Below are 17,739 nucleotides of genomic sequence, written 5' to 3' on the forward strand. Positions count from 1 at the left end.
ACTTCTCTGTTCTCTCACGACGTCCTGGATCAATAGAGCCTGAAATGTGGAGGTTTTCAGCTTGAACAGGCTGATGACGCCGCCTGAGAGCGCTGCGCGACGTCTCGCACCGTGAAAAGTCCTTAAAGCGACAGAATCACCTCAAAATCTCTCATCAGCCGTTAAAATTTTCACTGAAAACCAGCTTAATTTTTCGAACCGTGTCCACTTCGATGTGTCTCACAGGTTTAGAAAAAATTTTGATCAAACAATGCATCAGTCTCTCAGCAACTTCTCAGACAAAGGAATTCCGACGAGGGGCTGGACGACTCCTCCCACAAGGAGTGCTCACAGGCGAATGACGTCACCGACAGGCGTGGAAAAACTCACGCATGCTCACGAGGGTTCAAGCATGTCTGACGTAAAAACATATGAATGAAATCCATATAGTTTTTGAAAAAAATAAAAAGGACCGTAACTTTATTGACAGCCCTCGTATATACATACATAAAACAAAGTTTGTCCTCTGCATTTAACCATCATAATTGCAGTTAGACACAGTCCAACCACTAGGGGCAGTGGGCAGCCACAGTCCGGTGTCACAGACCAAATGGTTCCCCCTAAAAACTGGTCCTGCAGATGCATCATTTCGGACCACAGCAGCTCATCACCCAAAGCAATCGAATGGATTAATGTGGTTATTAACCATCAGATGCTAAAGGTAAAACCTCTTAAATCATTCTAAAGTCAGTTTTAAGCGGAAACGAGGCCATTTTAAGCAGAAAATTGGCGAAATTCTGTGATGCTTTGAAATGACTGATGTGCAGTGAACGCATCAGCTTGCAGCTTGTTTAGCTGCTGCGCTCTGATCGCTTCATCTTTTATGATGAAATAATGCTGAATTTATGTGGAAATGATTGTTGTACAAAAGTTTCAGGTATCTGTCGCTGAGATAGATGATGACTGGAGGCAGTTTGAAGCAGAAACGAGGTGATAATCCATGAACCGTGGCTAATGATGCATGCACAGTAAAGGCAGGGTGGACCAATTTTTAGGGGGGACCATTCAGTCTGAAGTACCGGCACCCAGGAACCAACTCCAGATGTAGAGATGCTGCCTTGGTCAGGGGCAGAGAAAGGAGCAGACCCTAAATAAACATGTTTCATATTGTACAATCATTCCACCCTGATGAAAGAACAGTTCAAGGACATCATTAAAAGCCCAAAACTAGCATGACATTCATGCCCATGATGAGTGCATGGAAACGTCTGTCCTCAACTGTATTATTATTATTATTAGTAGTAGTCGTATTTTGTGTAAATGTATGTTTAAAATGTCTTCAGATGTGGTTCTTTCAAGGAGCACTAGTCTGACTGTTCACTCACGGACACGTGTTACAGTCGAGCCCTGGGTGTTTTCTGTGTTAAAGATTATTAAATGAAAGTAAAGAAATGCATACCCCAAACAGCTCACAGGAAATGACTTTGAATCAGACTGATGTATGTCTGCAGTCCTGCAACAGTTAGCACACTGCTTTCAAACCTGCAACAGCCAGACGTCGTCATTAACCCCTTACATTTGTTTTGGGTTTGATTCATCACAGTTCATGTGATACTTGAACCTATTTGTATGTTCTCCTCCCAGTATTTTGTTCACTGGGTTAGACACACCCAAAACTGCATATTGATTAAGACAAACATATTTAATGGGGAACACTACTACTGTTACTAATAATAAAGAGTATCTTTGAGTTTTCAGTATCCTGATTTCATGCTTTATGTCCAAAAGGCTGCATCTAAGCCGTCATTCAGAGCGTACAGACAGAATCAACCAATCAGTTTGATCCTAAATCTTCTTTTTAGGATGCTGAAGTCCATGACCCTGCAGATCAGTCACACTGACAGTGAAGACCTGCTGCTGAAAAACAGATCTGATGTTTCATCACACCAACTGTTTATAATATAGAAGCTCATGCATCATTTAAAGGGAACTGAAATTTTAAGGTCGTGCAAAACCTCCAGCATTCATTGAGAAACAGGTGTCAAAAGAAATTAACACAAATTTTGACATGGATTAATTTTATTCAGATTTTTTTTTCCCTGCTTTGCCACTAGTGGGACTAAAGTGCATCTTTGGAGTGAGGATGGACCCGAGGCTGAGGTTGTAGGTCTGGACTGTAACGGCTTCCTGAAAGTGCGCAGCAAGGAGCACGGTGTCGTCTCCGTTGAGCCTGATGGAAACTCCTTTGACATGCTGAAGAACCTGGTCGTCACCAAGCAGCATTAAGACCTTGTTCAAGAAGTGGACTGGAACCTGATACCCGTCATCAGGACACTGAGCTGCTTTTAAAATGGACACAGTTCAGATTGAAACCAGAATCACACGTTCCTAATCGTCCAGTTAGACTGAAGGCACAGATCGGAGACTGACCGGGGTCAATCCAGGGCTCTGACCTCTTATGTGGTTTCAGCATTCATTTTCTAATCTGCTGGTCTGGGGCTAATAATTTAAATCATCTCTGTGAAACTGTCTTTTTGGGAGTGTGATCACATAAAGTGTTAATCTGTATTTGTTTGTCATTTGTGTAACATGAATTTATTATTATGACTTTGTTTTTCAGATGAGTCTGTGCATTAATAAAATGAGACTTTATGCTGGTCCTCCTGCTTGTTTCAGCAGAAACCTGACCTGAACCAGGAACACATTCATATATTGTAAGACATGAGCGGATACACCGATCAGCCATCGCACTGTGACCGCAGGCGGGTGACGCAAATAACACAGATTATCTCCATGCAGTGGTATCTGTCAGTGAGGTAACACTATCAGGCACCAAGGTCACATTTTGTCCTCAAACGTGATGTGTTGGAAGTAGGAAAAACAGATGCATAAAGAACTGAATGAGTTCAATGAGGGCCAAACTGAAGACCGGGCCGGCACATCGCCAAAACTTCTACTTTTTTGGGATGTGTCTAGGCAATGGTCCAAGAAAGGAAACCTGGTGAATCTGCAACAACAGGATCATTGGCAACCAAGGCTTGTGTGTGTTGGGGGGGGGGGGAGTATTCTACGGAGAATTTAGAACATAGAGAGTACTCCACGGAGCATTTAGAACATATAGAGTACTGAGCATTTAGAACATACAGAGTACTCTACGGAGCATGTAGAATATATAGAGTACGCTGCAGAGTAATTAGAACATATAGAGTACTCTGCGGGCATTTAGAACATATAGAGAACACTACGGAACAATTAGCACATATAGAGTACGGCTCATTTAGAACATATAGAGTACGGAGCATTTAGAACATACAGAGTACGCTGCATAGTATTTAGAACATAGTGCTCTCTGCGCATTTAGAATATATAGAGTACTCTATGGAGCATTTAGAACATGTAGAGTACACTGCAAAGTATTTAGAACATAGTGCTCTGCTGCGCATTTAGAACATAGAGTACTCTACGATGCATTTAGAACATATAGAGTACGGCGCATTTAGAACATATAGAGTACCCTACGGAGCATTTAGAACATATAGAGTACAGAGCATTTAGAACATATAGAGTACACTGCAGAGTATTTAGAAAATAGTGCTCTGCGGCGCATTTAGAACATATAGAGTACTCTATGGCGCATTTAGAACATAGAGTACTCTACGGAGCATTTAGAACATAGAGTACTCTACGGAGCATTTAGAACATATAGAGTACTCTACAGAGCATTTAGAACATATAGAGTACACTGCAGAGTATTTAGAAAATAGTGCTCTGCGGCGCATTTAGAACATATAGAGTACGGAGCATTTAGAACATATAGAGTACCCTACAGAGCATTTAGGACATATAGAGTACTCTACGTTGCATTTAGAACATATAGAGTACTCTATGGCATATTTAGAACATAGAGTACGGAGCATTTAGAACATATAGAGTACCCTACGGAGCATTTCAAACATAAAGTACTCTATGGTGCATTTAGAACATAGAGTACTCTATGGCACATTTAGAACATAGAGTACTCTACGGAGCATTTAGAACATATAGAGTACGCTGCAGAGTATTTAGGACATAGTGCTCTGCGGCGCATTAGAACATACAGAGTACTCTACAGCCCATTTAGAACATATAGAGTACACTACGGAACATTTAGCACATATAGAGTACTCTACAGAGGATTTAGAACATACAGAGTACGGAGCATTTAGAACATACAGAGTACAGAGCTTTTAGAACATATAAAGTATGCTATGGAACATTTAGCACATATAGAGCACTCTGCGGCGCATTTAGAATATATAGAGTATGGAGTATTTAGAACATATAGAGTATGGTGCATTTAGAACATATAGAGTGCTCTACGGAGCATTTAGAACATATAGAGTATGGTGCATTTAGAACAGATAGAGTACGGCGCATTTAGATCATATAGAGTATGGAGCATTTAGAACATACAGAGTACGGAGCATTTAGAAAATATAAAGTATGCTATGGAGCATTTAGAACATATAGAGTACTCTGCGGAGCATTTAGCACATACAGAGTACACTACAGAGGATTTAGAACATACAGAGTACGGAGCATTTAGAACATAGAATATGCCGCGGAGCATTTAGAACATATAGAGTACAGAGCATTTAGCACATACAGAGTACTCCGCGGAGCATTTAGACCATATAGAGTACAGAGCATTTAGCACACACAGAGTACTCCGCGGAGCATTTAGACCATATAGAGTACAGAGCATTTAGCACACACAGAGTACTCTGCGGAGCATTTAGAACAGAGTACTAGAGTAAGCATTTTTCCGCTTATCTGACAATGGAAGAGTTTGAAGGAATCCAGACAGATCACCTCTCTTTTGTGATGATGACAGAAGTGCTGATGAAATGTGGGTTTTCCCGCCTGCGGTCGGGGCATATGGTGGACTTGGAGCTCTGACTGTTACAGCTGTAAAATGGTGTCTTGTTACCGTGGTAACCATAGCGGTTCCTTGTATGGCTATCTGTGTGATGACACTTCTTAGAAAGATCTGGAGATTTGACTGATTGACTCTCCCTAACAATCAGGCCAACACAGATGTCCTGAGCAACAAATTCCACGTCCGCAGAAAGTCCATGCTGCTGCGGCTGCTGTGGATGTCCTGCACCTGAATGGCTGCCAGGAACCTTCTTCATACTCTGCCTCCTCTGCCGCTGCAGGTGCTCGGGAACAGGCTGCCCCTGTTCATGAACCAGTCCTCCCTGCTTATCCTTTCCCACTGTGAGGCCACTGAGCAAAGGACATGGTTGGGTCAGGCCACATCCTGGCCATGCACCACCCCGTGGTTTGTGGCAGAGGTCTTGGCTGAACGTCCTCTTGCAGCCTGTGGCAGCACAAACATCAGATGCTTTTGTGTGGACAGCCAGGTAATGTTTGCATGGTTCTTCTGTTGGGGTGCCATGAAAATCTGTGTTTATTGCTCTGCAGTCTTGATGGAGCGCATCAGAGTGTCTGGATTCTGCAGCCAACCCCGGACCTGAGGATAAATATAAGGATAATTCATAAAGTCACACTGCAACACCAGCACAGTGGTGAAACTTCTGAGGGGTATGCATGACAGGACGGATCCAGTCTAAGACCTAAGATCTTCTAACGTACATCACTTCGTTTCTTCGTTCACTGGTGGTTGGCTCTCACTGCGGTATTGTATCACTTCCTGTTCCGGAGCACAGCGGTGTTTTTCTGTATCTGTTAGCTGTTTAATCTGCGCAGTTAGATTGATCTAGTTATCTAGATTACGATTTGTTTCCCAGTGTAATCTTTATGTGCCTTAACTAAAGCACTCCTTCTGCTGAATCACCTCTAAATTATTTACACATTATTCACTTTGCGTGTTTTTAGGAATCTGCTAGCTTAGCGTAGCTACTAGCTCTTAGCCGATTTAGCATGGCGGCTTCTCCTGTCTCTCCCGCACTTTTCTGCTCTGGGTGTGAAATGTTTAGTTATTCCTCAGCCTCCTTTAGCAGTAACGGTACTTGTAATAAGTGTAGCTTATTCGTAGCTTTGGAGGCCAGGCTGGGCGAATTGGAGACTCGGCGCCGCACCGTGGAAAATTCTACAGCTAGCCAGGCCCCTGTAGTCGGTGCGGACCAAGGTAGCTTAGCCGCCGTTAGTTACCCCCTGGCAGATCCCGAGCAGCCGGGAAAGCAGGCTGACTGGGTGACTGTGAGGAGGAAGCGTAGCCCTAAACAGAAGCCCCGTGTACACCGCCAACCCGTTCACATCTCTAACCGTTTTTCCCCACTCGACGACACACCCGCCGAGGATCAAACTCTGGTTATTGGCGACTCTGTTTTGCGAAATGTGAAGTTAGCGACACCAGCAACCATAGTCAATTGTCTTCCGGGGGCCAGAGCAGGCGACATTGAAGGAAATTTGAAACTGCTGGCTAAGGCTAAGCGTAAATTTGGTAAGATTGTAATTCACGTCGGCAGTAATGACACCCGGTTACGCCAATCGGAGGTCACTAAAATTAACATTAAATCGGTGTGTAACTTTGCAAAAACAATGTCGGACTCTGTAGTTTTCTCTGGGCCCCTCCCCAATCGGACCGGGAGTGACATGTTTAGCCGCATGTTCTCCTTGAATTGCTGGCTGTCTGAGTGGTGTCCAAAAAATGAGGTGGGCTTCATAGATAATTGGCAAAGCTTCTGGGGAAAACCGGGTCTTGTTAGGAGAGACGGCATCCATCCCACTTTGGATGGAGCAGCTCTCATTTCTAGAAATCTGGCCAATTTTCTTAAATCCTCCAAACCGTGACTATCCAGGGTTGGGACCAGGAAGCAGAGTTGTAGTCTTACACACCTCTCTGCATCTTCTCTCCCCCTGCCATCCCCTCATTACCCCATCCCCGTAGAGACGGTGCCTGCTCCCAGACCACCAATAACCAGCAAAAATCTATTTAAGCATAAAAATTCAAAAAGAAAAAATAATATAGCACCTTCAACTGCACCACAGACTAAAACAGTTAAATGTGGTCTATTAAACATTAGGTCTCTCTCTTCTAAGTCCCTGTTGGTAAATGATATAATAATTGATCAACATATTGATTTATTCTGCCTTACAGAAACCTGGTTACAGCAGGATGAATATGTTAGTTTAAATGAGTCAACACCCCCGAGTCACACTAACTGTCAGAATGCTCGTAGCACGGGCCGAGGCGGAGGATTAGCAGCAATCTTCCATTCCAGCTTATTAATTAATCAAAAACCCAGACAGAGCTTTAATTCATTTGAAAGCTTGACTCTTAGTCTTGTCCATCCAAATTGGAAGTCCCAAAAACCAGTTTTATTTGTTATTATCTATCGTCCACCTGGTCGTTACTGTGAGTTTCTCTGTGAATTTTCAGACCTTTTGTCTGACTTAGTGCTTAGCTCAGATAAGATAATTATAGTGGGCGATTTTAACATCCACACAGATGCTGAGAATGACAGCCTCAACACTGCATTTAATCTATTATTAGACTCTATTGGCTTTGCTCAAAAAGTAAATGAGTCCACCCACCACTTTAATCATATCTTAGATCTTGTTCTGACTTATGGTATGGAAATAGAAGACTTAACAGTATTCCCTGAAAACTCCCTTCTGTCTGATCATTTCTTAATAACATTTACATTTACTCTGATGGACTACCCAGCAGTGGGGAATAAGTTTCATTACACTAGAAGTCTTTCAGAAAGCGCTGTAACTAGGTTTAAGGATATGATTCCTTCTTTATGTTCTCTAATGCCATATACCAACACAGAGCAGAGTAGCTACCTAAACTCTGTAAGTGAGATAGAGTATCTTGTCAATAGTTTTACATCCTCATTGAAGACAACTTTGGATGCTGTAGCTCCTCTAAAAAAGAGAGCTTTAAATCAGAAGTGCCTGACTCCGTGGTATAACTCACAAACTCGTAGCTTAAAGCAGATAACCCGTAAGTTGGAGAGGAAATGGCGTCTCACTAATTTAGAAGATCTTCACTTAGCCTGGAAAAAGAGTCTGTTGCTCTATAAAAAAGCCCTCCGTAAAGCTAGGACATCTTTCTACTCATCACTAATTGAAGAAAATAAGAACAACCCCAGGTTTCTTTTCAGCACTGTAGCCAGGCTGACAAAGAGTCAGAGCTCTATTGAGCTGAGTATTCCATTAACTTTAACTAGTAATGACTTCATGACTTTCTTTGCTAACAAAATTTTAACTATTAGAGAAAAAATTACTCATAACCATCCCAAAGACGTATCGTTATCTTTGGCTGCTTTCAGTGATGCCGGTATTTGGTTAGACTCTTTCTCTCCGATTGTTCTGTCTGAGTTATTTTCATTAGTTACTTCATCCAAACCATCAACATGTTTATTAGACCCCATTCCTACCAGGCTGCTCAAGGAAGCCCTACCATTATTTAATGCTTCGATCTTAAATATGATCAATCTATCTTTATTAGTTGGCTATGTACCACAGGCTTTTAAGGTGGCAGTAATTAAACCATTACTTAAAAAGCCATCACTTGACCCAGCTATCTTAGCTAATTATAGGCCAATCTCCAACCTTCCTTTTCTCTCAAAAATTCTTGAAAGGGTAGTTGTAAAACAGCTAACTGATCATCTGCAGAGGAATGGTCTATTTGAAGAGTTTCAGTCAGGTTTTAGAATTCATCATAGTACAGAAACAGCATTAGTGAAGGTTACAAATGATCTTCTTATGGCCTCGGACAGTGGACTCATCTCTGTGCTTGTTCTGTTAGACCTCAGTGCTGCTTTTGATACTGTTGACCATAAAATTTTATTATAGAGATTAGAGCATGCCATAGGTATTAAAGGCACTGCGCTGCGGTGGTTTGAATCATATTTGTCTAATAGATTACAATTTGTTCATGTAAATGGGGAATCTTCTTCACAGACTAAAGTTAATTATGGAGTTCCACAAGGTTCTGTGCTAGGACCAATTTTATTCACTTTATACATGCTTCCCTTAGGTAGTATTATTAGACGGTATTGCTTAAATTTTCATTGTTACGCAGATGATACCCAGCTTTATCTATCCATGAAGCCAGAGGGGACACACCAATTAGCTAAACTGCAGGATTGTCTTACAGACATAAAGACATGGATGACCTCTAATTTCCTGCTTTTAAACTCAGATAAAACTGAAGTTATTGTACTTGGCCCCACAAATCTTAGAAACATGGTGTCTAACCAGATCCTTACTCTGGATGGCATTACCCTGACCTCTAGTAATACTGTGAGAAATCTTGGAGTCATTTTTGATCAGGATATGTCATTCAAAGCGCATATTAAACAAATATGTAGGACTGCTTTTTTGCATTTACGCAATATCTCTAAAATCAGAAAGGTCTTGTCTCAGAGTGATGCTGAAAAACTAATTCATGCATTTATTTCCTCTAGGCTGGACTATTGTAATTCATTATTATCAGGTTGTCCTAAAAGTTCCCTAAAAAGCCTTTAGTTAATTCAAAATGCTGCAGCTAGAGTACTGACGGGGACTAGAAGGAGAGAGCATATCTCACCCATATTGGCCTCTCTTCATTGGCTTCCTGTTAATTCTAGAATAGAATTTAAAATTCTTCTTCTTACTTATAAGGTTTTGAATAATCAGGTCCCATCTTATCTTAGGGACCTCATAGTACCATATCACCCCAATAGAGCGCTTCGCTCTCAGACTGCAGGCTTACTTGTAGTTCCTAGGGTTTGTAAGAGTAGAATGGGAGGCAGAGCCTTCAGCTTTCAGGCTCCTCTCCTGTGGAACCAGCTCCCAATTCAGATCAGGGAGACAGACACCCTCTATACTTTTAAGATTAGGCTTAAAACTTTCCCTTTTGCTAAAGCTTATAGTTAGGGCTGGATCAGGTGACCCTGAACCATCCCTTAGTTATGCTGCTATAGACTTAGACTGCTGGGGGGTTCCCATGATGCACTGTTTCTTTCTCTTTTTGCTCTGTATGCACCACTCTGCATTTAATCATTAGTGATCGATCTCTGCTCCCCTCCACAGCATGTCTTTTTCCTGGTTCTCTCCCTCAGCCCCAACCAGTCCCAGCAGAAGACTGCCCCTCCCTGAGCCTGGTTCTGCTGGAGGTTTCTTCCTGTTAAAAGGGAGTTTTTCCTTCCCACTGTAGCCAAGTGCTTGCTCACAGGAGGTCGTTTTGACCGTTGGGGTTTTACATAATTATTGTATGGCCTTGCCTTACAATATAAAGCGCCTTGGGGCAACTGTTTGTTGTGATTTGGCGCTATATAAAAAAAATGATTGATTGATTGATTGATTGATTCTTCAGTGCTGCAGCTTTTCACACTAAGAAGCAGTTTACAGTAGGTTTAGATGAGCTGCTGGCAGTCTGTGGCAGCCCCCTCTAAGATATGGTGGTGGACAAGCTATGCAACACAGATGCAGTTTGTCCATGATGCACCTTGACATATTTGTCTCATAGACACACAGTGGTGGGCACAGTTCCACTAATCCGCTAACCACTAATTATCAAAGCTAATGTTTTCATTTTCGGATTAGCTTTTCAGATAACTTTGAAAACCATCATTGGACCAATTATTTTACGATAAGTTTTGCTTCAATAATTTTTAGACTGCTAACATATTTTTGCAGAAGTGATGAACAAAGCTTAACAGTTACAAGCATTTATTAAGTCTAAAATCAGTTGAGTATCTACCAGTTAAATGTTTTGTAGTAGATGCGCAGTTCTCTACAAACAAAGGAGAGCTGGTTCCAGAAGAAACTGCTATATCTTCTGCAGACAAAGGAGAACTGGTCAAAAAAAATTAAAAAAAAGTTTTTTTTTGGACCCCATACTGATACGCTGGCAATATCACCAAAGTCATCCCGAGGCATACAGTTTTAACTTATGTTAAAATTTTAACCAAACTAATTTCAGATGTTATTTAAATTAACATCATGTCTGAAGTTATAAAGTGAAAATATCAGCTATATATGTTTTAGTTTTAAAGTAATGCACTAATTTTGAAGGTTTTAGCGTGGACATGTTGTCTCCACAAAGTGTATTATGGGTAATCTCAGTACATTCACAACAGAAGAAATGTGCTGAACAGGCTCCACACGGACAACAGCATTAAACTCTTTGTATATTGTGCCTAAAACTCTCATGAACGTATTCTCTGGGTTTATAGACGTTGTTATTGTGTTTGTTTTATGTAAAAATGCCAGAAGAAGCCCAGGTTGCTTCGCCAATATTTTCATTTGGAATCATTGCAATCGATTCCTGTTTGCGCGTTAGAATCCTGCTTATGTCAAACACTGCTGTCTTTGTTCCAGAGTAATATATATAAGATGTCTGAAATTCAGTTTGCATTTATTAAATTCCATGCATCTTAAACGTAGCAGACACGGATTATCTGGAATTTTGTTTTGGCAAGTTTTCATGGTCTCTACTGCCATCTACTGACCAGTAGTGTTCAAAGCAGTATGAGCGTCTGGACCCCAGTAGTTGGCAGTGTTCTATTTATTTTGACACCTGTTATATCAGACAGTTATCTAATTACAACTTGGCAATGTTTTGCAAATGATTGTTTGGGTCTGTTGTCACCTTTGATGCTACCAGAAGCGATCATGGAGTTAAAACTCAAAATCAGCTTGTTGTTGCAAATGTACTGGAGACAATACTGGAATTTATCGGTTAGCTGTAGCTTCTGATAAATTTTTGGATGGGTTATCAGTTTAGCTTTATAAAATATAACTTTTCAGTTAGCTGATTATCTGTTATCGAAGCTAACCTTTTGGTTATCTGTGCCCACCACTGTAGACACGTCCGCATGGTCCGGACGACGCTGGCAAAATCTGGTTTGTTTGACTTGGCTGCATGCTCTGAGCCCTGCCCAGAGCCACACTGCTGGCCTGACTTATAGAGGTGTCCTAGTGGGGAAATGATGGGAGACAACCATAAGACATCCTCACCAGATGCCTGAACCACCTCAGCTGGTTCCTTTCAATGGGAAAAAGCAGCGGCTCCACTCAGAGTCCCTCCCTGATATTGGAGCTTCTCAACCCTGTCCCTGAGTGTAAGCCCAGGTCATCGGTGAGGACAGGGGTGTAAATCAATGGGTAAATCCCAAGCCTTGCATTCTGGCTCAGCTCTTTTTTCACCAAGACAGTCTGGTACATGCAACCCCAGTCTGTCAGTCAATCTCATGCTCCATCTTACCCCAAATCAGAAACAAGACCCAGAGATCCTTGAACTAAACCACTTTGGGCAATATCTTTGCCCTGACCCTACGAGAACAAGCCACTGTTTTTCAACAGAGAATTGTGGTCTCACATTTGAAGGTAATTATCCTCATTCCATTTGTTTCACGCTTGGCCTCAAACCTGCCCACAACACATGGGAGGTCACTATTTGATGATGCCAACAGAACCACAACATCCATAAAAAGCAGAGCTCTAATTCTGAGGTCACCAAAGTGGTCACACCACCCCCTGCACCTTGAAATCCTATCAGGATTAGTGACAAGGGGCAGCCCCAGTGGAGTTCAATACCCACTGGGAACAGGTCTCATGTGATGCCAAGGATGAAGACACAGCTCCTACTTCGGATATATAGAGACTGGATTGCACATTACAGCGGGTCTGGCACCCCATACTCCAACAGCACCCTGCACAGTACAACTCAGAGGACCTGGTCATACACCTTTTCTAAGGTGGAAAAGAGCTTTCACGACCAGGGCAGAATTTACACGGCTTCTCCTGAATGTGAGGTTTGACTATTTGTCTAAGTCTCCTCCCAAGTACCCTGGCGTAGGGTTTCCCAGGGAGGCTGAGAAGTGTGATTCCTCTATAGTTGGAGGACACTCTCTGCTCCCCTCTCCCCACTTGTTTTTTTTTTTTTTTTTTTAAGATGGGAACCACCACCCCAGTTTGCCAATCCAGAGTTTCTGTCACTGGTTTCTATGCAATATTGTACAGGTGTGTCAGGCTGTAGAATGACAGCCCAAGAATATCCAGAGACTTCAGCATCTCAGGATCTCGTCCACTCCTGGTGACTTGCCACTGAGGTGTTTTTGACCACCTCAGTAACATCTGCCAGGGAGGTGACACCTGGTCTGTCCAAGTCTTCCATCTCTGCCTCCTTGACGGTGGGCATGTCAGTTGGGTTGAAGAGATCCTCAAAGTGTTCTTTCCACTGCCTGACGATATCCTCAGTCCAGGTTAGTGGCTTCCCACCCTTGTTGAACACAGCCTGGACCAAGAACTGTCTCCTTTTTCTGAGTCGCCTGACTTTTTGCTAGAACTGCTTTGAGGCTGATGGAAAGTCATTATCCATGCCCATCTCTCAAACTCCTCCCACACCCGAGTTTTTGCAGCAGCCACTGAGGTGGCAGTCCTTCTGGCCTTCCAGAAGAACATGAAAGCCTGCAAGCCTCCGCCACCACCACCAGCTCCAGGAGGAGGCTTCGGTTTCCCTAATTCAAGTGAGCTGGATGTATCCACTATTGTGTCAGTCACGAAGGGGTTTTTTTGTATTTACAATCCTTTTGAATTATAATGACTTTATGAAAATCAAATCCCAGCATAGTTTGACTTTTTAAATCGAGGAAAGTTTTAATGAATGATGAATCTGAGCACCATGGCATGAACAAGGATACAAAACTTCAAGGTACCAATGCTTGGACTTTGGAAAACAAGTAAAACACCAATATTTACTGTGTTCCAAAAGATTTTTGTATAACACCTAAAATGGTCACCGAACAAAACCTGTGACATAACATACATGCTTCATACTGAACACCGGTATAGAGAATAACAACATTTTCTCAAATTAAGTTCTTTATGAAAATAAAGAGTCTACCTGTATTGGAAGACAATGGGTTATGGTGTCTCCTGGGACTGCTGATGGTCCAACTGACAGGCCCTCCGCTGTGGAGCGACCTGATCAGCTGATGAGCCAGGTGGGAGGAGGTCGCTGAGCTGTGAGTCGCAGCCTGGTCCAGGTGGTTGTAGGGATAAGGGACGGTCAGGCTGTAGGTGCCTCTGTAGGAGCTGGAGCTCTGTTCTCTGCAAGTTGGGTCTGGGACTGGGGATCTCTCCATCCACAGCCCCCTCTGAGGGGAATAGCTGGACCTGTCTGGCTGATGCAGAATCCTCATGTGCTGCTTTCCACAAACAAACAAACATGACAGACATCATTATGATGTTCAACTCCAACTGTGTTGACACTGTCACCGTCAACAAAAGGGTCAGGGTTTTTCCAAACCAGAAGCCCTGGATGAACACAGTCCAGTCACTAGTAACTGACTACAGAGACGAGGTCAATCGACTGACAGCATGGTGTTCAGCTAACAACCTGCCGCTGAACACCACAAAAACAAAAGAAATAATCCTGGACTTCAGGAAGAACAGGGCTGACCCAGCCCCGCTCTACATCCAAGGGGACAGTGTGGAAAGGGTCAGCTCCATCAGGTTCCTGGGAGTGCAGCTCTCTAACAGCCTCTCCTGGACTGCCAACACCACAGTGGTGGTGAAGAAAGCCCAGCAGCAACTCCACTTCCTGAGGGTGCTCAGGAGAAACAATCTGGAGGAGAAGCTGCTGGTGTTGTTCTACAGAGCCACCATCGAGAGCATCCTGACATACTGCATCACAGCGTGCTCAGCAGCAGACAGGAGAGCACTGCAGAGGGTGATCAAAACAGCCCAGGGGATCACTTGCTGCTCTCTGCCCAGCCTGGAAGACATTTCCAGCTCTCGCTACCTCAGCAGAGCTGCCAGCATCAGCAAAGACACATCCCACCACAGCAACAACCTGTTTGACCTACGACCCTCCGGCCGACGGTATAGGTCATTCAAAACTAGGACAAACAGACTCAGGGACAGCTTTCTCCCCAGAGCGATAACTGCACTGAACAATAACAAATCACTATAATCTGCACCTTTCAAGTTTCTTGTGCAATATCTGTAAACCATGTGAAATTTTCCTGTGCAATATGATTCCACAGTTGTATATAATTCTCGTCTTACATTTTACTTAGTCCACATTTTATTTTACTTTATCTTGTGTTTATTTAGTTGTACATATACTCTGAACAATTTATTGTCAAACTTTAGTATCTTTTATTTGGCTAAAAATTACTCGTACTATGCAAAGCACCTTTTTGGAGTTGCACTCAAATCTTGTTGCAATGCAAATTACAATGACATTAAAGGTGATTCTGATTCTGATTCTGAACCTGGGGTGAAGACGTTGCTGCGTGTCTCTGATCCTGTTTCCTGTGTCTCTCCTTTATCATGAAGGCTGAAATGCCCAAACTAGTAAAATCAATAAATAAAAAGCCTGGATCTTTGTCTTGATCCGGGACAATCACAAACCCAGACACTTTGATGTAACTCAGCTTTTCATGTGCTGCATTGAGTCCACGATTGGGGAGTGAAAAATGATATTTAAGCCCCAGTCACACAGACATAACTTCACAATACAGGTGATGGGTCACGAGAGTCTCTGTCTGACATTCTGGATAAGTTGCTGATTTTTTTCATGACCACTCGAATGTCTGCAGACGTTCCGTAGAGGAAGGGGTACTGTCATGAGTCACCTTTTAGCTCCTATCCTCTTTTCCTGTTTGTGTTCATAGTCATTCTGAGTTACTTCTGATACTTTCCTTCAGAATTATTTAGTGTTGTGCTATTGTACTCTTGAGGAACTCTCTGGGTCACTTTTGACTTGATGACCTTCAAGTTCACATGTTCACTCACATCTGGGTTTAATTGTTCTGTGTCCTTGAAATACTTAGAACGTCTTTGAGTTACCAGACTGTGTTCGGTTTTGCCATGCTGTCTAGCGTTCTATGTCTCCATGGATATGGTCTCCATGTTCCTCACCTTGCTATTGTTCTGGACCTCTGTGTTGTCCTGCTGTTTATTGCTCCATTTACAGTGTTTTTGGACTCCACATCCTCACTGCCATTCCAGATCTCTGTTTGTTTTTGCCTGCTGTTTGGACTGTGATCTGAAAACTCCTGGTTGTTGGACTCTTTCTCTGCATTGGGCAGTTCTGCTGCTTGCTCCCTCTAAAGACTGTGGCTCTTAATGAAATGTTGAACTGTTCCCCAAATCTGGACTATGGCTTTTGTGTTTTTGTCCTCAGAGAAGCTGATGCTATTTTGGACTGATAATTGTACACTGAACCTGAGTTTTTGACCACCCACCAGTCTGCCATGGACCTGCTGAGGTAAATTTAATGTGGACAGTAAAACCTGTTCTGTCTTTTGCTGTGGTTCTCTGCACTGGGGTCCTTGATGTGATTCATTACAGGTGACCATAATGGAGCACTTCAAGCACATGACTGGTGCCAAATCTCCTGTAATAAATCATAACTCTTTGAGCATGGTGTTAAATTGATGTTATTGCGCACACACACACACACACACACACACACTGAAAAAGGAGCAGTCAAAAATAAAGAAATATAATCATGCACTCACCTCCAATAACATCCACCAGACTTCCAAGGACTTTGTCTGAGGTGGACTTACATGTTTCTGTTGCTTAAACCCCAAAGAACAGCAGCTGAAAGAAACTTTAAAATGAAGACAAGCTGCACGTCTTCGATGGACCAGACTTCCAAAGTGCACATATGAAAATGTCTAGACGAAGGCAGGGCAATTTCAGACCAGGAGTAACTTATGAATCAGTCAGCCAGATCAGTGCTGCCATCTATATATGACCTGTAACATTACTCCAACACCCCCACCCCATTTTGTTTTCTAGATTGAAACAGATATTAATAGTAAAGAGAGAAAAATCAGATTTTTAACCATAAAAGTAAAAAAGCATGAAACAAATACAGTGGTGTTCAGAATAATAGTAGTGCTATGTGACTAACAAGATTAATCCAGGTTTTGAGTATATTTCTTATTGTTACATGGGAAACAAGGTACCAGTAGATTCAGTAGATTCTCACAAATCCAACAAGACCAAGCATTCATGATATGCAACACTCTTAAGGCTATGAAATTGGGTTATTATTAAAAAAAGTAGTAAAGGGGGTGTTCACAATAATAGTACCATCTGCTGTTGACGCTACAAACTCAAAACTATTATGTTCAAACTGCTTTTTTAGCAATCCTGTGAATCACTAAACTAGTATTTAGTTGTATAACCACAGTTTTTCATGATTTCTTCGCATCTGCGAGGCATTAATTTTGTTGGTTTGGAACCAAGATTTTGCTGGTTTACTAGTGTGCTTGGGGTCATTGTCTTGTTGAAACACCCATTTAAAGGGCATGTCCTCTTCAGCATAAGGCAACATGACCTCTTCAAGTACTTTGACATATCCAAACTGATCCATGATACCTGGTATGTGATATATAGGCCCAACACCATAGTAGGAGAAACATGCCCATATCATGATGCTTGCACCACCATGCTTCACTGTCTTCACTGTGAACTGTGGCTTGAATTCAGAGTTTGGGGGTCGTCTCACAAACTGTCTGCGGCCCTTGGACCCAAAAAGAACAATTTTACTCTCATCAGTCCACAAAATATTCCTCCATTTCTCTTTAGGCCAGTTGATGTGTTCTTTGGCAAATTGTAACCTCTTCTGCACATGTCTTTTATTTAACAGAGGGACTTTGCAGGGGATTCTTGCAAATAAATTAGCTTCACACAGGCGTCTTCTAACTGTCACAGCACTTACAGGTAACTCCAGACTGTCTTTGATCATCCTGGAGCTGATCAATGGGTGAGCCTTTGCCATTCTGGTTATTC

The 17,739-nt window shown here is 42.4% G+C and overlaps 2 protein-coding genes across 2 annotated transcripts in view; one reads left to right on the forward strand and one right to left on the reverse strand.

Annotated features, from left to right (window-relative positions):
* hlcs (holocarboxylase synthetase (biotin-(proprionyl-CoA-carboxylase (ATP-hydrolysing)) ligase)) overlaps positions 1 to 2,591 on the forward strand; it is a 373,652-nt gene extending 371,061 nt beyond the window's left edge. Inside the window, exon 11 of the mRNA XM_034177490.1 lies at positions 2,094 to 2,591. Coding sequence (XP_034033381.1) covers positions 2,094 to 2,265 — 172 coding nt within the window. The 3' untranslated portion in view covers positions 2,266 to 2,591. The remainder of the gene's footprint in view (positions 1 to 2,093) is intronic.
* Positions 2,592 to 13,839: 11,248 nt separating this feature from the next.
* Positions 13,840 to 17,739, reverse strand: part of sim2 (SIM bHLH transcription factor 2) — a 266,456-nt gene continuing 262,556 nt past the window's right edge. Inside the window, exon 10 of the mRNA XM_034177491.1 lies at positions 13,840 to 14,104. Coding sequence (XP_034033382.1) covers positions 13,994 to 14,104 — 111 coding nt within the window. The 3' untranslated portion in view covers positions 13,840 to 13,993. The remainder of the gene's footprint in view (positions 14,105 to 17,739) is intronic.

This window comes from Thalassophryne amazonica, chromosome 9 (assembly GCF_902500255.1).
Source record: "Thalassophryne amazonica chromosome 9, fThaAma1.1, whole genome shotgun sequence".
Taxonomy (NCBI): Eukaryota; Metazoa; Chordata; class Actinopteri; order Batrachoidiformes; family Batrachoididae; genus Thalassophryne; species Thalassophryne amazonica.